The sequence below is a fragment of the Cyprinus carpio genome, chromosome A24, assembly GCF_018340385.1.
Source record: "Cyprinus carpio isolate SPL01 chromosome A24, ASM1834038v1, whole genome shotgun sequence".
Classification (NCBI taxonomy): domain Eukaryota; kingdom Metazoa; phylum Chordata; class Actinopteri; order Cypriniformes; family Cyprinidae; genus Cyprinus; species Cyprinus carpio.
Window position 1 is genome coordinate 23,159,399 of NC_056595.1, and position 25,387 is coordinate 23,184,785.

Below are 25,387 nucleotides of genomic sequence, written 5' to 3' on the forward strand. Positions count from 1 at the left end.
AAGTTGTGAACACCATAGTCGGTGTAGCTCTGTAGAGAGTCGGGCTGGGTAAACATTGGTTTTCTGAATAATTTCTTCATTTGTATAAATGGATTATATTTATTAAAATAATAGCATTTTCAGTGAATGCATTAACAGACTCCAAAATTGACTAATAAAGTGTGAAAAAATAGGTTTCGCTGAGTAAAGTATGCACTTTGTCCACCATCAAGCCTAAATGATTTAGTAATGCACTAATACATAATGAACTGAATCTGAATACAAATTGAATCGAACCAGGGAATCAATTACAGATACCCAGCCCTAGAAGAGAGCCTGCTGGAGTAGAGATAGTATGCTTGGTGTTTATTTGCATATGCAATCTGATGTTTTATGTGGAATGCAGGCAACATGCGAGCGTGGATTTGCAGCGATGGAAGAGACGCATCAGAAAGTGATCGAGGACATCCAAAGGCAGCATCAGCGAGAGATCCGGAAACTTCTGGAGGAGAAAGAAAGACTGCTGGAGGAGGAAACAAATGCCACTATTGCTGGTAATGAATGAATCACTGTATATATTATACACCAAATTTCAGAATTTAAAAGGGGGATGCTTATGGTTTGTTTGTCGCTGCAAATTGCTGTCGGTGTGAACGCCACTTAAAGTGTGTCATGTATAATGCAACATTATATCTAGCTCTCTAATAAATGCGTCTGTACAAGTTTAATGTCATAGAATTGAAGCAACACAGTAGGTTATTTTGTGTACAGCAATTGAAGCCATGAAAAACGCTCATCGCGAGGAACTGGGGAAGACGCAGCGATCGCAGATGTGCGGTGTGAGCGCAGACATTCAGGAGCTGCGCAGACAGTACGAGTAAGATGTCAAATCATTGACTAGTCACTAGGAAGATGTACTTCTATTCATGATGCTTTTACCAAGCGAATGGAAGTTTTGACACGTGTATTTTTACATTTTGCCCATGTAGAGAGGAGTTGCAGTCTATCCATCGTGAGCTGGAGGTTTTGTCTGAGCAGTATTCTCAGAAGTGTTTAGAAAACGCACATTTGGCTCAAGCGCTGGAAGCTGAGAGACAGGCACTAGGACAGTGCCAGCGAGAGAACCAGAAACTGCATATACACAACCAGGTCAACATGAACTTTTTTCAAGAGGAACAGCTTGATAAAGAGAATAAAATGTCTTTTTTTTATAGTAATATAAATAATAATTAAATAATAAATAATTTTCAAGGGGCTGTCACTCTTAATTGAAGGCAAGACAAAAAAAAATGGTATTAACATTTTTGTGTAATATTATGTTCAAATATGTAAATGATGCATTATCGAATTAAACATGCACACATTTGCATATATTTCCAGAACAGAAATTTGAACATAGGATAAAGCTAAGTTCAAAATATTTCATTTTGTTGACATTAGAGTCAAAGGTAGAGTCAAATCCTATCAGCAGCCAGAATAAAATACATTTACACCGTTTTTAGGAATAAAATGTTGAATAAAATTTGGTAAATGATATATTAACAAACCCCTTCAGTAGAAACCTTCAGAATATTGATGGCAATTACTGCTGAAGAAATTTTAAGAAAACAGCCTTTATGTATTGTAATTGAACAAACCTACACATGCAGAAATAAAGTGCAATAAATGTGTATTTTGGATGTTTTCTTTCCACTAGTTTGAAAGGCAAAACCTCACAATTGACCAGTGCACAAAAAAATCAATGTTTTTGCCTGTATTATCTTGCCTTAAGAACAATAGAAGCTAATAAAGTTCCCCACCATCATATAAACATAAACTTGTGTGGTATATGTTTACAGGAACTAAATCATCGTCTGAATGAAGAGATCACCAGAATGCACTCATGCATCAGTGAAGACAAATCGACTTCCTCTCTGACACAAGGCAAAGACATCTATGAGCTGGAGGTACAGCACCAACTCTGAATTCATCTTAATTTAGATCATCTGAAGCTGTCATGCACAACATCTAATCGTTGTTTTGCTGCAGGTTTTGCTGCGAGTGAAGGAGTCAGAGATCCAGTACCTCAAACAGGAAATAAACTCTCTCAAAGACGAGCTACAGTCGGCACTTCGAGTAATATGCACGCATACTTATATGCTCTGTACATGTGTTTCTGTTTAACCATAACATAACGTCGTTCACGTGTGTGTTTCAGGATAAGAAGTATGCTTCCGATAAGTACAAGGACATTTACACGGAGCTGAGTATCGTCAAAGCTAAAGCTGACTGTGACATTAACAAGCTGAGGGAGAAACTTCTGTCTGCTACAGAAGCTCTTGGGGAATTAGACGCTGAAGGAAGTGGCGTTACTGCTGGATACGGTGAGACATTTAAAGGAATAATTCATGCAAAAATGGCAATTCTCTCATCATTTAACCACCCTCATATTGTCAGCATGACTATGTTTCTTCCATAGTGCACAAAAGGAATTTTTCAGTAAAATAAATATAATAAAAATTATGTGACCCTGGACCACAAAACCAGTAATAGGTGTCAATTTTTCGAAATTGAGATTTATACATCATCTGAAAGCTGAATAAATAAGCTTTCCATTGATGTGTGGTTTGTTATGATATGACAATATCTGGAAGAGATACAACTATTTGAAAATCTTGAATCTGAGGATGCAAAAAAAATCTAAATAGTGAGAAAATCACTTTTAAAGTTGTCCAAATTAAGTTCTTAGCAATGCATATTACTAATCAAAAATTAAGTTTTGATATATTTACAGTAGGAAATTTACTAAATATCTTCATGGAACATGATCTTTAATTAATATCCTAATGATTTTTGGCATAAAAGAAAAAAATCAATAATTTTGACCCATACAATGTATTTTTGGCTATTGCTACAAATATACCCCAGAGACTTAAGACTTTTTTTCTGCTCCATATATATATATTTATATATATATAACTTTTATTCTATTTATTTTACACAATATTTCCTAACATTCAAAATACAAAATGAGTGTTAATGTTGTCTTAATCGAGCGGTTTCTGTTATTGGCCAGTGCAGATAATTTCATATTAGATCATCTCAGATAGTTGCCAAACATCTCCTAATTTATTATACTGAGAGTGTGCACAAAAACTAAACATTTCTCTTGGTCTGTGTATTTGTGTTCGTTGCAGACATCATGAAGTCGAAGAGTAACCCAGATTTCCTGAAGAAAGAAAAATCCAAACAGCTACGTGGGGTCAGGTCAAAGGTGAGAGGTCAAAGTGTGTCCGTCTTGTCTGTGTCATAAATATAACTTGCCAGCCATTGAGTGTATCAGTATTCCTGTGGGTTTATGCAGAAGATGATGTTGGTTATGTGATTGTTTAATGTTACGCTGTATGTATATGAGTGTTTGGGAAAGATATACTTGTGTTTATTAGGGCTGTCAGTCGATTAAAAATAAAAATTGATGTTTGACATTGCTGTGGTAGATGATTTATATTTTCTTATTTTTTGATTATTGATCCACTACAATCCATTTTACAGTTGAGTTTGTCAGTCTGTTCATGCCAGGCAAAATTCTCGTTTTCTCTGCAATATTTATTTTAGTGAAATTATAAATGTTTTTGTATTCAATTTTTTTAAGTGACAGCCCTAGTATTTATATGTGTGAATTATGAAACACTGTACGTGTGTGTGTGTGTGTGTGTGTGTATCCTCATGTGTGCGCTGTCCTGTCAGGCAGAGAGTGAGGGCTTGTTCGGGTGTAGCTGACCGCTGTGACCCCATCAGGTTCTACAGGTGAAGCAGATATCGCTCTTGTGAGAGTACGGCTGTGTTTGCATGGAATATGGAGCGTATTGCACAGCATACTGTACTTGACCCTCCATTTCCAGTTTTACGAATGAACCAGAAACAACTACTGCAGTGATTTGACATTTTTTCACAATATAATTAAAAAATGCATAAGATAACTTGCACTGTGAGGTCAACAATACAGCATAACAATAATGCCTGCTGTTTTTTTTTTTAATGTGAGGCGGTATATATTACATACTGTGCAGTATTTAGTAAGCTAGTATTTTATTGTGAACACAGCCTTTGAATCCTGCATGAGTTTGAAAATCACCTGCAACTTAACCCGGTCTGGCAGGACGACACATAACCAGCACAGATCACATTTATCTCAATGTTATGTGTCCGGACTGTTTTTATGTTGGGGTTTTATTGCTTTTGTGTGATTTGTGTTTTGGTGTTTAAATAGCCTTATTTAGACGGTAATTGTTTGTGAATGAACATTTGCTTTTACGCTGCATTTACGTGGCATTATGAAGTTGTTCACGTGTGATGAAAATGAACTCAAGGTGTTGATTGACATAGGAAATAAAAACACTGACTTGTTGGAGTCTGATCTGACTAGCTCTTGTAAATGCTGTGTAAGTGACTCGTGTGTAAAACACTTACCGTCTCAATAGACTTTGTGTGTCATTGTCTTTTTTTTTTGTGAGTTCCCGACCGTGTGATAAACCCTGAATATATTATAAAACTTAAAGGGATATTTAAGGATATTTCTTACTTCCAAACCTGTTTTTCCATGTACTTGGGTGTAGTTTTGGGGTAAATTGTCTCTAAATAATGTCTTTGTGCATCTCAGAATCCTGCTGAAAAATTCTTCATTATTTAAAGACGCGAAGAAATGAAGGTTCATGTGTCCCGCTTAGTTCTCGAAGGCAATGAGACAGATCTAATAGTGTAATAATAAAGACACCGGTGTGTGTGTGTGTGTGTGTGTGTGTGTGTGTGTGTGTGTGTGTGTGTGTGTGTGTGTGTGTGTGTGTGTGTGTGTGTGTGTGTGTGTGTGTGTTTAGTCAGTACAGCGTGCTCATGTGAACGTCTTTTGCTGGTGTCTTGTTGCACAATGAAGGAACCAAAGCCGTAAATGCCGACGTAAAAACAATGACAGAAAGAAATGAGCTATAAGTGTTTAGAAAAACCAAGTGAATATAGAAACAGGCTTTGGTTTAAAACTCCCTGAATGTCCCTTTAAGGAATGTGCATGTTCCCATATAGAACATACATACGGAAATTATGTTGGCCATAGAATTTGAAAACCAAAATAGAAAATTACTTTTTTTGCAGTATGAAATTCTGGAATCTAACATACAGCCATATATAATTTTTTTTTTTATATACAGCAGAGAACCTATTTCTTGTGTTTATTTATTTTTGCATGCATGCATATATATATATATATATATGATTTATACTGATTTAAAATAATGTTTGAATGTTGAATGTTGCACAGTTCCAGATCACTTGATTGAAATTAAACCGTGTATTCAGGGTGCAAGTCTACTGAAGTCTTATGGAGGATTTTTAAATTATATTAAAGTATGAAAACGGCTCATTTCTCCTTCACCTCATCTTTCTCTCGTTCTTTTTCAGAGTTTGAAGGAGGGACTGACAGTACAGGAGAGGATGAAGCTGTTTGAAGCTAAAGACTCGAGAAAGATATAACACACCTCACACTCTTTCCTTCTTCCGCTTTTGTACTCGTGCTCTTTTATTGACTTTATTTAGATCTTCTTGGTTGATAGATGAAGCAGGGTAAAGAAACTTCAGCTTTCTAAATGCGTTTTAATAGTGTTTGTGTGAAGTAAGGGAATGACGTTTCAGTGTTGACACGGACCATTTTTGCCAATCTTCAGCTCTGATGAACCTCATGTTTTTGGTGTTTTTCGGTCTCTAGAAGCCCTGAAGCTGTTCCTCGTCATCACAGTATATATATGAACACACTCAGTATTGAACTAGAAGACTAGACGTGTGTGTGTTTCTCATTTGAGTATCTTCTGAATGGCTGCTGTTGTGTCTTTTGGTGACATTTTTATGATTATTCTGAGAGAAGAAGAATTACTTAATTATTGACACAGAGAGATGTTATTTTGCCAATGATATTGTAAATAAGTTGCGTATGTGATAACACTTTTTCAGACTTTCTAGTACTGTAACTTTGAGATGTGATGATGTGGTTTCTGTAAGCTGGGTAACGTGAGTGTGAGTGTGTTTGATCGTCAAGAGAGTTTGGGGTGATTATGTGCTTCACTCATTTACTTGAGGAGAATCTAATTGCTGTTTTAATTGCTTTTGTGTTGCTTCTGGTTTATTCTGACGTGCAAAATATAATAGAGCAACCAGACGTGATCTCTGCTGTGGGTGTTGCAGCATAAAGCATTTGTTCGGCTACTGATAGTGAGCTTATTTTGTCTTGTATTTCCATCTGAACGCGGGACATTTTAATGATTTTGTTGAGTTATTCCAGCGTCCGTGCTATTTTATACTGGTCTTTGCATGATTATGAAGCACTTTTGAGCACTGTGTTCTGGTTTTGAAACGTGATTCCATATTCCTTCTGCTCCAGTATTCAGAAAGTATTGAACACACAAAAAAGAAAACTCACTGTATAATAATATTCGGTTTTTGCTTTGTAAATAATTGGTTTTAGAGAAGAGTCCTTTATCTTGTTCTCGGTCTGCATAGAGGAAAAAAAAATCTTTATATCTATCTATCTATAAGCTGTATGTCTACACCTAATTGCCTATCTGTTTGGATATTTTTATTTTGGTGTGCGTGACTGTGATGTATCTGTAATAATAAAAATGTTTTTGAATCAAAAATCCAGTTATACATTGTCTTTTTAAAAAGAAAATTGAATATAACATTAAACGACAATGTGGGGTGATTTTGAAGTTGGAGGAGAAAATGGGATGGGTTTTTTTGCCCTACCCTACCTTTTTGAACCGGAGTATACAGACAAAGAGCTAACCATGCATGACTTTCCAATGTGATTACGTAATGCTTGAAGTTCTAGTGTAATAAAGCATGTGTGGTTTAAAAGTATATATATTTTTATTTTTAAAAATGACAGAACGTTTCGCTACAGGACCCTTATTCCTCGGCTGGGAGCCCTTTGAAGCTGCTTTGAAACTGCAATTTGGACCTTCAGCCCATTGGTTCCCAATTGAAGTCCATTATATGGAGAAAAATCCTGCAATTTAACCCCTTAACTGTAACCCCCCATTTTTTAAAATAGGCATTAAAGTGCACTATCCAAACTTAAATTGTTGTATTTTATGAACACTTTGGAATATAGACCTAAGGTTGGTCTCTTATTATTAGCAGATTTTGGCAAAAGTGGAATTTTTTCAAAAAATTAAAGTATCAAAAAGTTAAAATGCGCTATATTAATTTTATTATATTTTATTTATTATAAATATTTTACCTAACAGGTTTTCTAAAATTGGTATAAAATTAAAGCCTTGTGTCTAAATAAGTTATGTTCCAAATTTGAAGTTGATATGAAAAAAAATGAGGTTCCTGTGAGATTTTATTTAGGGCGTCATACCACAAACAGCCACTGGGGGCCATCAAAACTCCTTTGAATTTTGTTAAATGAATTTTTCCCTAGATTTCTCTGTCAATTTTACTTCAATACTCAAAATAACCACCAAATATGGAATCCTGAGACTCAGACCTTTCCAATGATATGTTTGTTGCCAAGATTATAAAAAGTTCTGTTTCTAAAAGACCGTAATGCATTTTGTAATATGACACTTGACACCGCCCACTAAGGGGGAGGAGACCGCCATAAGATTTCAAAGTACCATTTCCATGGTAACGCAATGTCCGATTTCAAAATGTTTTTCACAGGATGAATCTTGGGCTTCTAAGCTATCGAATGATATATAATTTATGATGATTATTTTTGATTTTATAGAGAAAAAGGACAACAAAAAAGAGCACCAAGCGTCCCACAGGTGGGACGGTGACAGTTGCCCCGCCTTCTAAATAAAAAAGCTAAAAGTCGCGTCACTAAAGCAGTTGTTGTTTTTTTTAAAATGCTTTTTAAGCATGAGAAACAACATTCATTGGACCACTAAGATCGTGTTGCTGGTTTGTAATATACGTATAAGGCATGCTGTTTTTGAGTTTTTAGTATTTCCCTGTTCAAACCTTGGATGCTTGAAATGACTGACTGGATGCGTTCAAATGTGGCAGCGAGTGAACAAACTTTCCCTGACTTCGGTAAAACTTGTCGGATGCAGGGGAGACGTCTATTTGACGTCTGCATTTATTTATTTTTTAGAGCATATAAGACGTTTCCTATCAGATGTCAAATAGACGTTTAGAAGATGTCTTTAAGATGTTTATGATTTAGAATGAATGTAAAACTGACATCTTAAAGACGTCTGTCTGATGTTTGTACACAGCAGATGCTTCCCAGATGAAGAAATCTTTAACAGAATCTTGCACTGGACACTACACTGGATTCTTGTATTAATAAAAAAGGTTATTTTTAACAAAGTATATTGTAATGTTGCGTTTAAGAAGTATTTTTTCCCGTGGCCAGCAGAGAACAGTCACGCTTCAGTTTTACTTCCAAGATATGAGTCAGGTTATGTTTTTTTTTTTTTTTGGTCATTTCAGTCCAGGGTTATTACAGTATCATATCATTCATATACTTTTATAGTTTCTTTTAAGATTTTAAATTACAATGTTTTCATTTTAAAGCTTTGGTAATTTTTTTTTTGTCTTTTTATTACATTTATTTTTTAACATACCTATATAGTTTTTATTAATGTTTAGTTTTATTCAGTCTGTTATTTTAGTATTTCAATTTAAACAATGAAAATGATTTATGTTGTCTTGGCGACCTGCTAAAATAAAGTGTTTATTTATTTATTTATTTATTTCAGTTTCTTTTCATTTTACCTGGACCGACCTTGACATTTTTGCTTGGTGTGCAAAGGGGACTTGAGGTTAAATTCTGTCCTTTTTTATAAAGTTTTTGTAATAAACAAACCAAGCTGCGGTTGACTTTGACAGCCAGGGGTAATTATGTAGTTCTGTTGTATGAAAACGAGTCTTTTGCCATTTTGATCTTCTGTGAAAATAAAAATTGTGTTTTTAACTGCAAAATGTCACAGCGTTTTACAAACACTATACTTACACACTAGTCACTAGTTCAAAATTCACTTCAAGTGTTCCTTTAAACACTTGTTTGTCCTTTATAGAACTTAAACCCCCCTCATGACAATGTGCGAATGTTGTCTTAACATTCTGCTAATGACTCATGGTGAATAGAGGATGACTATTTTTATTATTAGAGTCTGTTTGAATGGCTGTTAGTCACTGTACTGAAGTGAAGAACGAAGCGTTTGTGCTGCTCAGCAGTGAATATGAATCCAGCTGAGGATTCAGAGCACAAATACAAACATGTTTTCTGCTATTAACACTCGATGATCACAGTTATGTAAGTGCATATGTGGGTTTGCCGTGTTAAATTCCCATCATACATGTCTGGCACTCATCTCAACACATGCTGTCCTTCAAACAAATGTATGTGGGTATGTAAGATACTCTTCAAGAACCGCCCTGAGCTGCACTCGTGAAATGAATGCCGTTAATAGTTCAGCTTTGTTCAATAATGCAGAAAGTTCTGCATGATTCATCAACATTAATGTGTGTGATCTATCTGGACTGAATTTTACACCAGCCCAACTTTCAAGGAAGGAAGATTGCATATGTTAAATGACAAACCTAATATATTAAGTAAATAGATGTTGTTGTTTGTTTTTTTTCAGACACTGATTAAGTTTGAGATTTTGGTCTATTTTTCGTCCATAATTCGTCGTCTTTCAGACTAGTGGGAAAAAAAAAACATCCCAAATACACATTTAAGTGTTGATTTTATTACATTTTATCGATTTGCGTCTGTATGTTTCGATTTCAATGCATATCTTTATCACCGTTTTCTCAAAATTAGTTTTTTTTATTTTTTTTTAGTGTTTTTTTTCTTTTTTTATATCTATTTTTCAAGAGTTTATGTTTCATTTTTGTTTTTTTTTTTTTTTTTTATTTAATATTGAAAGTAAGTCACATATCATTTGCCTGATTTATATAACATTTCATTCTTAAAATCATGTATATTCTGGCTGTCGACATTATTTTCTGATTTATGGGGTGTTAAAGATCCTCCAAAATCCCCTCTGTGAAAAAGTCAACATAAATGAAACCTAGCATCACTTTATGCAAATTAGTGCATATTTATAGTGTTTTTTATTTTTTGCACATTTGAACATATTTAATATACTGTGATTAATCAACTGGAGAAGTATAGTGATGTCTAATAGCTGAAAATGTTACCCTTTAACTGTAGATAAAAATGAATACAAATTGAGACTTGTTTGCAGGACAAGTTAAATATGAACCAAGCAGAAAAATCTTAATCATCAAGCTTTCTTTGCTTTCTTCTCCCTCCTCTGGTTTTCTCTAAGTATGTTTCTCATGTAAGATGATGCTGTGCTTAGACTAGTCTTAAAAAGTTAGACACCTCTTTTTTCTGCAAGACTGTTCATAACTTTTTAAAGTCAGCTACATAAAAACTTAGACTGGTCTAATTTGAATCTGAAAAGTAAGACTGATAACTGCTAGTTAGTCAAACTAGTTCTTGGTGACTGTGTGACTCTAGAACCACGTTGTGAGGAGAATGTTCTAATGTTTCCATGGAAACGGAATCCACAGATGGAGGACTCCAGTGTGACGCGTCCTACCTGAGCACACACAGGAACGAGGTGGAGAGAAATGTATTAATATATATGTAAATGATCAGTAGACGTGGTTACCTGGATCTTCTTCCTTGGTGTTCATCACTGCTGGGGTGTGTTTGATGATTGCATGTGGAATAACGTGTTTAATTCTGCGTCGTCTACCACAGTCGAATATATTTACCACACTAAACTGTATCCACCTTACTTTTCATCGCGGAAGTAAGCTGTTTTCTGTGAATGTGTGAGACTTCTGATTTAAGAACAAAGTGTGGTAAACGATAAAATTATTTGCTTTGTTTATTATAATAAATTAAAATTATATGATAACAGATACCAGTTTCCAACATCAAGCAGCATGATGGACTGTTTTTTTGAGCTAAAATAAGTGGAAGCGAATGACACCGGAAGTCACGCACATTCAAGTTAAAAAAGGTGGGTAAAATAAAAATAAGGTGGATAATTGACCAGCTAATTTCCTCCATACTTGCATCTTACAAAACCAAGCCTTATAAACATTCAAACCTCCTTTTAAAAGGCTTTATGAATGTTTTTTATCAAGCCAACATTTACCGTTTATCTTAACATGACTTTGTTTGTATGGTTAAAATGTAGAATATGAATTTCTTTGAGCTCACCCGGATAGTTCACCCAAATATATAAATAAATAGCTTAATTTCATCATGTACTCACCCTAAAGTGGTTGCAAACCTGTAGTTTCTTGTGTTGAGCATCTTTTGAAGAATGTTGGTGAAGATGATATGGAATAAAAAAATACTGTTTGTTTACCCCAATGTTTCAGAATATTTTCTTTTACGTTCAACAGAGCAAAGAACCTCATACAAGTTTGAAACAACTTGAGTGATGACAGTTTTCACTTTTGCAGTTCTTCATCATGTTTGCGCTCTCACTTCAGAGTCAGTTATAGAATGCATTCAAATGCATGAATAATGCACAACCCTGATGACTTTACAGTGATGTGAAAAAGTAAGTACACCCCATGAACGTTTACGTATTGATTAGTAATACTGTACATGATCTAATTTGTCAAACAGATTACAGAGTCTGTAAACATTTTTTTCCTGGTACAACACATTAAATTGAGGAACATAAAACACAGTATCTTCAGTAGTGGGTGCACAGTTTGCCCATCTCTAGCTATATTAATTAATTCATCTCCCCTCAGCATTGTGTGGCTGTTCCCTAACCCTCATCATTCTTTTGTTAATTTTGTGTTGTGAGATCCACTCATTCAGGTTCAGGTTTTACATGGCCTGTATAATTCCCTTGTATAATGCAGTATTGACTACATGATGTTAGAAGGAAGTTAGAAAAGCAGCCTCAGTTTATAATGTTTCCACCATCATTCTTTGCAATTCATAAGAAGTCCAACTCGTCTACACAGTTTATGATAAACATTCACTTTCAAACCAATAAAAGGCATCATAGAGTCAACGCTCTGATGTTAAATGATAACATCTGTAGAGACTTATGTATAAAAAGTGTATTACAGTGTTTATCCTTTACAGTTTGGTCGCTAGGAGGCATCTTTGTTTACAATAACCTTTAAAGCTTACAGTAGCATTACCGTTTTGCTTCATTACACGTCATCTTCCATGCATCAGGCAAAGCGGTCAGCATAAGATGTTTTTGCGGCTCTCAGTTATCATCCGAGATCATTTGATTTGATTGCAATTTTTAAATGCAATGGAGTGTATTATTATTATTATTATTTGTTAATCCCTTTTGCACAAAATTTTTAACTATCATAATAAATACCATCTATGGCAATAAAAAAGAAAATGTGATTGTTCAAATTATCACGAAATTGTATTTTGATAATTAAATATAATAATAATGTTTTCACCACTAATTCTAAATAAACCTTCCATGTAAGAAGTGAATGTGTATCATTTCATATAAAAGGCTTTGGAATAATAGTGAAACAGCAGAAGCAGAAACTGACCTAGTCTTCATTTGTTTGTTTGTTTTTTACAAAAAAAAAAAAAAGAGTTGTACAGTACAGCTCACAAAAGTTATAACTCTCTGTGCTTTCTTATGGAATACATTGCTTCACTTTAAACTGGTAAAATCAAATGTTTTTGTCCTGATAAATGGTGGTTGATACATCATCTATTGCTTTGATTTTTTCATTATTGCTTCATGAATGTGCCCTTCATACTTTCATACAGTCATAGACAGATGGCATAACACACACACACACACACACACACACACACACACACACACACACACACACACACACACACACACACACACACACACACACACAGTCTCTTGTGATATGCAGCAGCATTCAATATGAGTCACATTGTCTACTGAATGATTATTTCTATCTGTGGATTTTGTTATGCCTTTCTGTTTAAAATAATATTCCAGCATAAATAGGCTACAACTAAATCTCATTTCAAACCTCTGTGGCATGTTGTCAGATCACCAGATGATAAATTTGTCCCTCTCTTGATGCTTGTTACACCTCTAGGTGGCATTTTCTCTACTTTTCTGTCATCCTTGAAAATGTTACTGTTGGTTTCATGACAGGATCTAAGAAATTGGATTTAACTGTTCACATCAAGGTAACTAAGTGGTTTTATCAAACTAGTTTCATATCAACACATAATGTTTTGTGATACTTACATAAACAATGCCTCTGTCCCGAAACCTAGTAAGCAGCCCCGGATGTCTGTTTTCTAAGCATTTTAAATGAAATTGTACCTCATATCATAAGTGATCTGTTTGGATCAACATTTGAATTGTAGTGAATTTAGCTACGTGATACCGTAAGCATGATTTTTGTTTGCTTTTACATTAAATGCCAATTAAGTTATTTTCTGTGATAATTTACAGCTTTATTTAACCTGAAACATTCCTTATATAAATTGCTAAAATGCTTCATGTGAGGTTTTTGTCGTATAATAATAAAAAAGAGAGGATGATGAAATGCAGATTGTACTAAATACTCAGACAGTGTGCATAGATCAGTGAACATTTAAATATATTATCATTCTTATTCTTTACATTTTGAGTTAGTTAAGCATGTAATGTCTTGTGTATGTGTGTGTGTGTGTATATATATATATATATATATATATATATTCTTGTTTTTTTGTTTTTGAATATATATATATATAAATGCAAAAATGTTGACATTCTTGAATCCTATTCTGTTTATGAAAAGTTCAGCAGAAATTTGAAATATATTAAGTCAGAGGTAAATGTAGGCTATTAAAATACGACATTTGAAGGGAAGTTTCTGGATTCACAGAGTTTTCTATCAGGCATTTCTGTCAGAGCCTCTGGGACAAAAGATAAAGAATCTAAATAGTTAAAATAAGATGATTTTAAGTTTATGATAATGTCTACATTATATATCTATCTAGCTAAATATATATCTCTTTTTTGCGGTAATATATCTCTATAAAACATATATGCAAGAGCATGTTGTCATCGTTTTAGGAGTGTTTGTGATTTAACCATCTCCTTGTGCGTCTCACATGAGGCATTGTGCTCAGCTGCACAAAACACACACACACACACACACACACACACACACAGAGATTCACACTCAGGTGCTCACATTGTTCACTCGGTCTGTCTAGATAGTGCAGTTGTAAAGGGGAATTTATCATGTCTCACTGATGATCAATGTGTGTGTAGTTCTCCAGGGATAATGTGCCCTGACATTGCTTGTCATTTGTGCTCGGATTGAATGCAAAAATAAAAGTACTCATTTCTTTCTTTGTATAGGTAACATTGCCTTTGCTTTTCTCTTGCTAGAAATTAATACCACACACAAACCCTTGTATCTATGCAGAAATATTTACACATTAAAGGAATAGTGCACCAAAAAAATGTATTTCATTATTTTGTCATTGTTTTCACCCCCTCATGTTGTTTCAAACGTGTATGCTGTTATTTATTTATTTATTTATTTATTGTGAAATGCAAATGTTAAATATGTAATATATATTTTTTTACATTTATAAACATAGAAAATATAATAATAAATTACTTTATATTATATATATTATGTACATGTATTGTTTTTTTAAATAAAATAATAATTGTATATGTAATTTTAATATAATTAAATAATTTATTATATATTCATATTTACAACTATTTGAAAATCTGGAATCTGAGGGTGCAAAAAAAAAATCGAAATATAGAGAAAATCATCTTTAAAGTTGTCCGAATGAAGTTCTTAGCAATGCATATTACTAATCATAAAAATAAAGTTTTGATATATTTACAGTAGGAAATTTATAAAATATCTTTATGGAACATGATCTTTACTTAATGTCCTAATGATTTTTGGCATAAAAGAAAAATCTATAATTTTGACCCATGCAATGTATTTTTATATACAATGTACTGTATTTACAAATATACCCCAGCGACTTAAGACTGGTTTTATAGTCCAGGATCACATATATATATTATACTTATACTGTATTATACTTATATACATATATACTTTAATATTATACCTGTATATATATTTGTAATGTATATTTGTATGTATATATATATATATATATATATATATATATATATATATATATATATATATATATATATATATATATATATATATATATATATATATATATATATATATGTATATATATATATATATATATATTAGGGCTGTCAAATGATTAATCACGATTAATCACATCCAAAATAAAAGTTTTGTTTACATAATATATGTATGTGTACAGGGTATAATTATTATGTATATATAAACACACACACATAAATTATATATTTAGAAAATATTTACATGTATATACATTTATATATTTATATTCTTATATTTTATATTATATATAAATATATTTAATATATAAACATAACATATTCTTCTTAAATATATACATGCATGTGTGTGTATTTATATATACATAATAAATATACACAGTATACACACATATATTATGTAAACAAAACTTTTATTTTGGATGTGATTAATCGTGATTAATCATTTGACAGCCCTAATATATATATATATATATATATATATATATATATATATATATATATATATATATATATATACACACACACACACACACATACATATATATACACTTAAATACTTTATTAAATTTTTTTTAAAAACCTTTATTTAAAAAATAATATATATATATATATCCACAGAAGAAAGTAAGTCATACAGTTTTGGAACGACATGAGGGCGAGTAAGTGATGACAATATACATTTTTGGGTGAACTGTCCCTTTAAGAATGAAGAGTTTAACAGCTAAATTATTTCCGTGAAACAAAATGAGGAAAAGATTCAAGTTTTCCGTGCAGGATAAAAAGATTCCTACTGCCCTTCTCTTTCTTCGAATGTTCTGCCAAGCGTCCCTCCAGCTTTCACACATTCACCCGTTTGTTTTCTGCTCATTCATGCGCTCAATCTCTCCATATGGCACTTTGCATTGTTCTGCATTGTAGAAGCTCCAGTATCTCCGGAACGCGACACAAAATTGAGTATCAAAAAGGTCGTAGTTAAGGTTCATATCTCCGACTCCCTCCGGTATGACCTTTGCTCCGTGCAGCGAGGGTTCTGCAGTCGCTCGAAATCATGTCGAGGGGTTCTCTCTGGGCTGAGGCTCATTGCTCGCTCTGGCTTTATCCTCTCCAGACTGTTGTCCTCCTCCTCTTCGTGGCTCAGGATCGCCAGCTCGTTCTCGTAGCAGAAGGAGTTGGCGCTGGGCACCACCAGGTACTTGTTTTCCATCATGTCCTTGGCACTGCAGCGCGGGGTGGACGGCACCTCGTACGTCTTGTGGAAGTGTGAGTAGTCAACCTTGTATTGGTTCTTTTCCTCGAACAGCACTGGCTCGAATCGATGCCCCCAGAGGATCTCGCTAGCCAGGTAGGAGCTTCGCGCCTGCGCCGTCATCGCCGTGGCCTCCACCATTCCCTCCAAGATGACCACGATCTCAAAATCCGCCGTTTCTAGGTCCTGCTTGCTGATGCCAAACAGAGGGCTCTCCCGGTCGATTTGATGCAGGATGGTGATTGGCGAGACGAGGAAGATGCGGTCGAGTCCTTTGTCGAAACCGACGTTAATGTCCAGCTGGTCGAGCGGGATGTACTCGCCTTCGGTCGTAACCCGCGGCTTGATGAGCTGCGCTCGGACATGCGCCTCAACGATGTGACTCTTTCGCAAGTTCCCCACTCGCCACATCAAGCACAGTTTTCCGTCACGCATTGCGATGATGGCATTTTGCGAGAACAGTAGAGTCTGCGCTCGCTTCTTGGGACGTGCCATTTTGGCCATGATTGCCCCAATCATGAAGCAGTCGATGATGCTGCCCACGATGGACTGGAAGACCACGAGAAACACTGCAAGAGGACATTCTTCCGTCACGCAGCGGAAACCGTAACCGATGGTCGTTTGCGTCTCGATGGAGAACAGGAACGCCCCGATGAAGCCGTTTACTTGCAGCACGCAGGGCGTGAAGTTATCGTCCCCTGCCGGATTGTCCAAGTCACCGTGAAGAAGCGCGATGACCCAAAACGCCAAGCCGAACACTAACCAAGAAATCACGAAGACTAGCGTGAAAACAAGTAGCATGTAGCGCCAGCGGATGTCCACACAAGTGGTGAATATGTCCGCCAGGTAGCGCTGGGACTTCTCGTCCATGTTGGTGAATTGCACATTGCACTGTCCGTTTTTCTTCACGAAACGTTTGCGACATTTCCGCAGAGTGTGGATTTTGCCGTTGCCGTATCCATTCATCCCTCCACCGTGCATGGTCGTCAAGCGCAGACCATCCTCCTCCGTCGACACGATGCTGTAGCGACCGATCCGACCCACGCTCATTCTCTTTAGCACTCCACCTTCCTATCTTTACGATCTGGTGTTCCCTCTCTTTTGGAGCGGATTAGTAGTAGTGCGAGTCCAGGGTGGTGGGTGGTTCAGTTGTAGTGTTGCTGGGACAAGTCCAATCCAAAGTAGAAGCCCTTCCTCAGGCCCTTGAGAAAAAGAAACAGATCATCAGTGCAGCATGTTTGGATCTATTCATAAAACTAAAAATAAGAAGAGTGGCATTTGAGAGCGATGCTGCATATAAAAAACATTCCTACATCACAGTAAACGTTTCAGCAGATGTTCTTCCAAGCATTTTGCTGCTTTTATTATTTTAGACAGGGAGTATAAGTATTTGTTACAGCATTGCTAGGTTGTTCTTAGTGTTTGCTGGGTGGTTTCTAGGGTGTTGCTAGGTGGTTGCTAGGATTTCTAGGTGTTTTCTAGGATGTTGCTAGGTGGTTGCTAGTGCTAAAGTGTTCTGAATGTTTGCTAGGGCATTGCTTGGTGGTTGGTAGGGTGTCCTGAATCTTTGGTAGAGTATTGCTAGGGTGTTCTGAGTTTTTACTAGGCCGCTGCTAGGCGTTTGCTGAGGGCGTTCTGTGTGTTTGCTAGAGTGTTCTCATTGTTTACTAGAACGTTGCTAGGGGGTTCTGAGTGTTTGATGGGACGTTACTAGGTGTTTGCTAGAGTGCAGTAGGTTTTAAGGGGTTGTAGGCATGCTGGGTGCTTTCTAGGATGTTGCTAGATGGTTGCAACAGTGTTCTGAATGTTTGTTAAGGTGTTGCTAAGTGGTTGATTGGGTGCTCTGTATGTGTTGCTTGGGGATTGCTTGGCTATTCTGGGTGTTCTGAAAGTTTGCATTGACAATTTGCTGCATTGTATAAAATATAAGTATTTATAACCATATCTTCATCTGCCATCTTGAGTTTGTTGCAGGTTTTTCTGGGATTGCTTCATTTGTAAAGAATACCGCCTTGAAATGTGAGTGTAAGGAGATCTTTGACATCAAAAGTGCTTCTATGATGCCTTAAAATGCTTTCTATGTAGGCAGCTCACTAGGGTTTAAAGCTAAAATGTGCCTTAAGGAGCGCATTAATTTACTTACTTTAGTTTCACCTGGTTTCAGACTGTGAGATCCGGTATTAGCTTGTCATTGCACAGGCTGGATATTGCATGATATTAGCATGTCCAGGTCAAGGCGGGACACAGGTTTCATTTCAGGTTTCTCATGTATGTGTTTTTGTTCTCGGCTTGTACATTATTGATCAGAGTTCTGTTTTAAAGCTGCTTAACATGACAGAGATGTTCTGGCTATCAGATCACACACACAACCGCAGATGTCCCTCAGGAGACTCGAATCTTACCCTCCGAAACATTTGCACCAATGTAAAAATGACGTAAAAGGGGTGTTAGCGTTTTGGGAGTTTGTGTATGTGCCCAGTGTGAGTTTGCGCACAGGTGCTTGAGTTTTAAACACATCATTCAGACACTCAGGAGATTTGTGTCTGCATGAGGCATTGGCCATGGGTGCCATCCCACAATCCTCTAGAGATGCTAAATGGGTTGAAGAGGGGGAGGGCCATGAGGTAGCTGGGGATAGACAGAACAGAAACATAAGACATGGAATAAATGAAGGTTATGAAGCAAAAAATAGGGACGAGAGATAGAACTGATGTACAACAAAGACCAAGAAGGGAGGAAACCCCGTGACCTGAAATCTAGATATATGCAGTCAGCGTTCAGAGAGGTTTCGTGCTTTATTTGTCTGGCCTGCTTCTGCGTACCATACAGCCACGTCATTACTTCACACTTACAGTATTGCTGGCACTTATTCTTCAGATTAATGGAATGGAAATTATTTTATTTGAAACAGGGACAATGCACAAATAAACATTAAACTTGTTAAACAAGAGAATATGTCTTGGGCCAGGTTATAGCAACAATTGCTAATTTCCACCTGTAGTCCCTGGGCAGGTATGACAAATTTTAAAAAATAACAATTTTAAAATAGAAATTGGAGAACACCTGTATATCTGAAATAATATCTGGAGAACACCTGTGTTATTTAAGTATTATTTACATACTATTATATATTTAAAACATTTTGAATTTACATGATGAATTACTGAAAACCCTTGATAGATCTATTTTCCAAAATGTCCTGCAAGCTAAATTTTTACTTTAAGAAATCATGTTTAATCTGTATTTACCTTTGTCATTTTCATTAGTGTTTTTTTCTACTTATTTCATTTCATTTAGTTGCCAGTGCAGTATTTCACATTTTTTAATTTGAGTTTTATCTAATATTTGTATTTCATTTTATTTCAGCTTTATGTCAATCAACAAAAATGCTTTTTAATAGTTTTAATTGACAATGTAAAAACTCAAGAACACAATACATATGTAATTTTATTACTTTTTTTTTTTTTTTTTTTTTTTTTTTTTTGCATTTTCTTAATTTTGAAGAAACTGTCAGTGGTGTTTTTTTCAGTGTTATTTTGTTATTATTTTATATAGTAGTATTTATTTATATTTTGTGTTTTTTTTTTACATTTTTGTTTAAGTTTAGTGATTTTTTGTGTGTGCTTGACATTTTATTAGTTTTTTCTCATTTAAATATTTAAATTTATTGTCATTTCAGTTTTAATAATTTTAGTACTTCAGTCTAAACATATATTATTTTGGTTAGTTGCCAAGGCAAGATTTTCTGACTTTTCAAAATTGTAAGTAATTTTTTTTTATCTAATACTTATATATTATTTTATGCCAGCTTTATTTAAATGACTGAAAACAATTTTTAATCAGACAAGTTAGGTATGCAGTTTAAAAATCACACGAGATTGAATATAATTTCCTGTTATATAATATATGTCTATGTATTCTGGACAATCTGTGAGGGATGTTTACTTGTGCAAAAGTTTCCCTGGGTGTTGCTATTCTGTTTTCTAGGTAGTCTAGGTAGTTAGATTTAGTTGATAGTTAGCTCTGAAGAGAATGCACTTTTTGTTATTTTCCCTCCTCCTTTTCAGAATGTTCTGTTTGTTTGATGTGATACTTGATAACATCATTACATAATTACAGTGACTGAAGCGTCTCTAGGCTGTCTGCAGGTAGAAGGCAGAAGGGTTACAATTAGTGGCTAAACAACATGATACCTGATCTATTCACACACTCACTCATGCATTCATACACACACAGAAACACTGTAGTATTGCCTGTATCTGAGCTCTCGGTGTCTCGCATCATTTCAGCGCCATCATCGTTAGGCCTTTTACCACGGTACAGTTGTCTCAGATAACAGAGTTAGAAAGAGAAAGCTTGTGAATGCTTTAGAACGGAATCCTACAGTAAACAAAACTAAAATACAAATAAATTATTATTACGCAGAATATAAACATACTTTTAACGCAATTAAATGCATGCAAAAAATGTAAGGAAGCTTATGTTTTTCATGTGATATCTAAAGTAACTGTAAAAGGTGATGTGAGTTTTATTTAAGTAACAAATACATAAAATGACACCAAAGTGATTCAAAGGTCAGATCAAACAGAAATAGCTCTAAAAACTGAACATTTTCACTTTGGAGATTTTGCAATATAGCTATTGAAGAAATGTAACTAATTTTGAAGTTTTGTGCATGAACAAGAGTTGTCATTTTAGCAAAACGATAAAAATGAGATGTAAGTTGTGACGTATGGTGGTGTGTCGCTGGTTTTTGGGCTACGATGCACACTCAGGAGGTAGTTGACTTGTGAGGGAACTGTGAGTTCTAGGTTGCAGCAGCAGATTTGACCGGAGAATGTCATGATGTCTGTCCGTGAACCCAAGCGGAACACAATGTGGATCATCATGGGAATGAAAAAGTTAAAGATTTTACCCCAAACTCAAGTGATCTGTTGTTGCATGACCTGAAGCAGAAAGTTCATGTGAGATATTTGAAGTTTAAAGTGTTTGCTGTTAGCATTTTGCAGTATTCAGTGCAGTAAACCTAGAACCTCACTACAATAGAAACCTGCAGAATTTACCATTTGCACTCAATTTGTTTGAGTAGATTTCATCCCATGTGTTGAGCAAGGACTACTTAAATTTAACATGCTAAAGAAATTAGGTAAAGTCTACATAACATTTGTCAAACTAATTATTTATAAAAAAAGTAATATGAACTCTTGATTGCTAAAATAACATTTAAAATAACTCTTTTATTTGTCATACATACATGTACATATACTGTAAAAGGGGTAACCTGCAATTCTTACCTTAAAGAGACAATTATACCTGATTTAACCCATAAAGGTTAGTTTTGTTAGTATAAATGAATGCATGCAAGTTAATTCAGCAATATTACTTGAATAAGACCAGTTAACTTAGATGCTATCATTTTTAGGTAACTGAAACGGGTCTTTCCTTCAAAAACATATAAAATAACATTGAATTTAAAAAAAAAAATTTTTTTCCTGATGCAGCCTTATGCAAAGCATGCTTTTTGGTATTTTATACTAAGTAAGCTTCAGTTTTACTTCAGTTTTAGAAACAAAAGTAAATATGTAAATTAAATACTTAAACCAGCAGTAGTTTACTTAAACTGCAATTTAATTTTATTTTTATAACATTATTTGCACTGAGAAATGTTGTAGAAACAGTTTTCGTTCAGAAATTCAGTAATACATTGAATTAAACACAATTTTGGGGAATAGAAAGACTGAAATAGTATTTTCTTGTAATTTTTTGTTTTATTCACAACTTTGAAATATAATAGTTTACAGTTCCGTAAAGTCAAACTTTTTTATTTATTTATTATGATTGAAAGAAGTGGACTATGTAAGGCCATCAGTGTAGTGTAATGCTGTGATGTTGATAGTGTTGACTGATAAAACCGACGGTCCGTCACTCTCAAATTCTCCCTGCCAGCTTTTAATCAGGTTACTGTGTGGTCAATGAATTATTTAATAATTTGCAGTATTGAATTGCTTTTTTTTTTTATCATCATCTGACTCTGCAGATCCTTCGAGACAGCAGGTGAGATTCTGTCCAGAAAGTATAGATGAGATGAATTACTGTCAGTCCAGAATTATAGATATCTTCCTAAAGTAAACTTTGACCTTGCATAATGTATGTTGATTTGGTTTGACAGTGAACTGACCTGAACTTCAGTATTTGTCTTTATTCAAATGTAACAGAAATCTTTTAACATCTTTGGACATATTAACAGAGCTGTTCTGTGATGATTAATGACTCCTTGCATGCTGCTTGTGGCCTAGTTTTCTGCAGTACTTAATGCTTTGTCACATTACCTGCTGTTTTCTGCAGTTTCTGTGCCAAGAAGTTATTTTTCAGCAGTATTGGTAACACTTTATGTTCTGTTGACTGCATTAAAAAAACTGCATTATGCAATGCTTGACAGATCATTAGGTAATGTACCTTCAAATGTCATAAAACTCAACTCAATTATATTTAGAAATTCAAAAATAATATTCTGGCCTATATTGTTACAAAGCTTTTTTTTCATGCATATTCATATTAGAACTCGAACATAAACTTTTTATCTGATTTATACAAAATATAGTTATTGCATAAAATCATTAATGAAAATGACGATTTTATATACATTTTATGTAATATATTTTTACAAAAATATTATTAAAAGTGCCACTATACTGTTTTATTATTGTATTATTAGCATTTTTGTAGACTAAAAATCAAACTAATCAATGGACAGATACATGCAGGTACTAAAAATAAATAAATAAAAATGCTGTAAGAGCAATGTATGTACAACAAATACTGTATTACATAAGAGTAAAGCCTGTGGTCACATTGTTAGTGTCCGTGTGAAAGTGGTCAGTGATGCATTTCTACACATCTGCTTGAATTATTAATATTCATGTGGATTTTGTTCTGTTTGTTAACTTTGTTTTGTTGGTCTGAACGATTCTTTAGCATTTAAACCTGTGTAGATCACTATGAAATAGCAGATGAGTCAGAGAGGTCCACCACCAGGGGTCAGAGGAGCTCTGACCTCATCAGCAATGTGAACATGACTTTCACACACTCACACACACACACACACACACTTTCATCTGCACAGTGTTTCTACTGAAGTAGTTCTGAATAGAAGCGTGTGTGAGTGCGTGACTCTGGAGACAAAATTATCCTCAGAAGTGAGCAGAATCTGACAAAACTTCCCTTTGGGGACATTCAAGGACGTTTTTATTTGGAAAAACGATTCATAAGTAAATGCAGAAAGTTTTAGCATTTGGGTTTGTGTGTGTTATGTGCTTGTTTAGTGTGTTTTTGCGTTATATGTCATCTCTAAATGTCAGGGAGATAATAAAAGTGGGACGCGTCGGAGATAAAGACAAACATGTGAAAGTTTACAGGTGCATTGAGTTCATTCTTGCACTATGGAATGAAAATACAGCTTATTTTTACTTTGCTCGTGCAATGAAATATTCCTTTGGCACACTCTGAAAAGCATACTTAGTATGCATGAATTTCTGCTCAATATCAGGTCATTATAATCAGGTCAGTTAACGATGTTCTGATGGAGTTCAGTGGCTGATTATTCCCAGCACACATTAAAACATTTATGCATTGGGAGTTAAAATGACTGTTAATTAATTACATTTATTTTGTATTTTATTTAATGCAAAAATGTGATTGAATATATTTTGTAACATAACATTGTCTTTTTTAATATAAAAAAATCAAAAAAGATCAAATAAAAATAATATTTAACATTTGATTATTTCATACTGAGTTCAAGTTCACTGTATCTAAAACCTTTTTACAACGCTGATTTTAGTTTTATACGTATGTTTAGACCCGCTGTATTTGATGCAGTGATAAACTCCCAAACCCCAGCTGCTGCGCAGGCATTACGTTTAACCCTTTCAGAACTTTCTCTGTTTATTTTTAGAGCGTCATTTTAATTTGCATTGACAGCAATGATGTAATAACTGTGCATATAACTGAGATTCTAGCAGCTAAGAGTATCATATTAAATGGCAACACGTTTGAAAACAGTGGTAAAGTTTAGAGGGATGTTGCTTACCTTGCGTTTTGTAAGGGGTCCTCGCCCTCTGAGAGAGAGAGAGTGTGTGTGTGTGTGTATGTGTGTGTGTGTGCGCACAAAGACAGGGCAAGTGTGCTGTGGCGTTGTGGTGCGTTATCCAAACTGGAGCATTTGATGAGCGCTTGTGCAGCTCGTGATGGGGATCCAGAGCTCTGCCATCTCGACCTCACACACACACATTGTCCATCTCAGATTCATATCCTACGTTCCACTTGTTTTTTCATTCTTCCCCTTGTAAAAGCACGTATATTCCAGATCAGAAGAGTCTCTCTAGTGAACCAACAGTGAGTTCTGACTGAATCAAAGCATCAGTGAGCTCGTGATGGACAGAAAGTCACGAAGAGACACTTGAGTTTGGAGAAGTGCGTATCCTCCTGCTGCTCTGCTCCGCTTCACTGTCGTCTTTCCTTTCTCTGCACACTCAGATCTTCTTTTCTCCCCAAAACGAGAGAGGAATACACCAGTTCTCTCTCATGCACCTGCTGGCTTCATCTTCATCTGCCATCAGATCTATCAGTGCTGCACTTTTCTCATCTCTCTCCATCCCTCTGGTTCTCTCTCACCCCTCCCGCTCTTTTTCTCCCTCCCACGGCACAAGCTTTCCAGCGTTGTGTCACTTGATGCTCTGCTGTGGTCATATGGACACACACACACACACAGAGGCTCACTAACTTTCTCCATCTTCCTCTATGAAAAGCTTTTTTATTTGCTTGCGTGTGTGAATGCAGTTTCAGCGAGTGTCTGATCTTCTCCTGCAGCACTCGTGACAGTTTCATGATATTTGAGCATATTTGTCACCAAATCCTCATTACTGTAATGCATCTGGATATTTGACTTTCAGGTCTTTATATATATATATATATATTCATCTCATACAGTTTGTCTTAATATATATCT

At 35.1% G+C, this 25,387-nt stretch overlaps 2 protein-coding genes across 13 annotated transcripts in view; one reads left to right on the forward strand and one right to left on the reverse strand.

The window, feature by feature from the left end:
* The window catches only part of LOC109048952 (trichohyalin-like), a 45,645-nt gene extending 39,007 nt beyond the window's left edge, over positions 1-6,638 (forward strand). For 8 of the 12 annotated variants that reach the window (XM_042714767.1, XM_042714771.1, XM_042714768.1 and 5 more), the window contains 9 exons: positions 386-533; positions 751-856; positions 969-1,128; positions 1,818-1,925; positions 2,008-2,094; positions 2,177-2,342; positions 3,156-3,232; positions 3,735-3,765; positions 5,410-6,638. In XM_042714767.1, coding sequence (XP_042570701.1) covers positions 386-533; positions 751-856; positions 969-1,128; positions 1,818-1,925; positions 2,008-2,094; positions 2,177-2,342; positions 3,156-3,232; positions 3,735-3,765; positions 5,410-5,456 — 930 coding nt within the window. In that variant the 3' untranslated portion in view covers positions 5,457-6,638. Of the gene's footprint in view, positions 1-385; positions 534-750; positions 857-968; positions 1,129-1,817; positions 1,926-2,007; positions 2,095-2,176; positions 2,343-3,155; positions 3,233-3,705; positions 3,766-5,409 lie in introns of all 12 variants that reach the window. The other 4 variants (XM_042714769.1, XM_042714778.1, XM_042714770.1 and 1 more) reach the window with 3 other exon arrangements.
* Positions 6,639-15,721: 9,083 nt separating this feature from the next.
* Positions 15,722-25,159, reverse strand: LOC109048954 (ATP-sensitive inward rectifier potassium channel 12-like). Its single transcript, XM_042714809.1, has 2 exons — positions 24,470-25,159; positions 15,722-17,582 (listed from the first exon to the last, which is right to left on the reverse strand). Exon 2 carries the CDS (start codon positions 17,428-17,430, stop codon positions 16,114-16,116), a length of 1,317 nt encoding a protein of 438 aa, XP_042570743.1. The 5' UTR covers positions 17,431-17,582; positions 24,470-25,159; the 3' UTR covers positions 15,722-16,113.
* Positions 25,160-25,387: the final 228 nt, after the last annotated feature.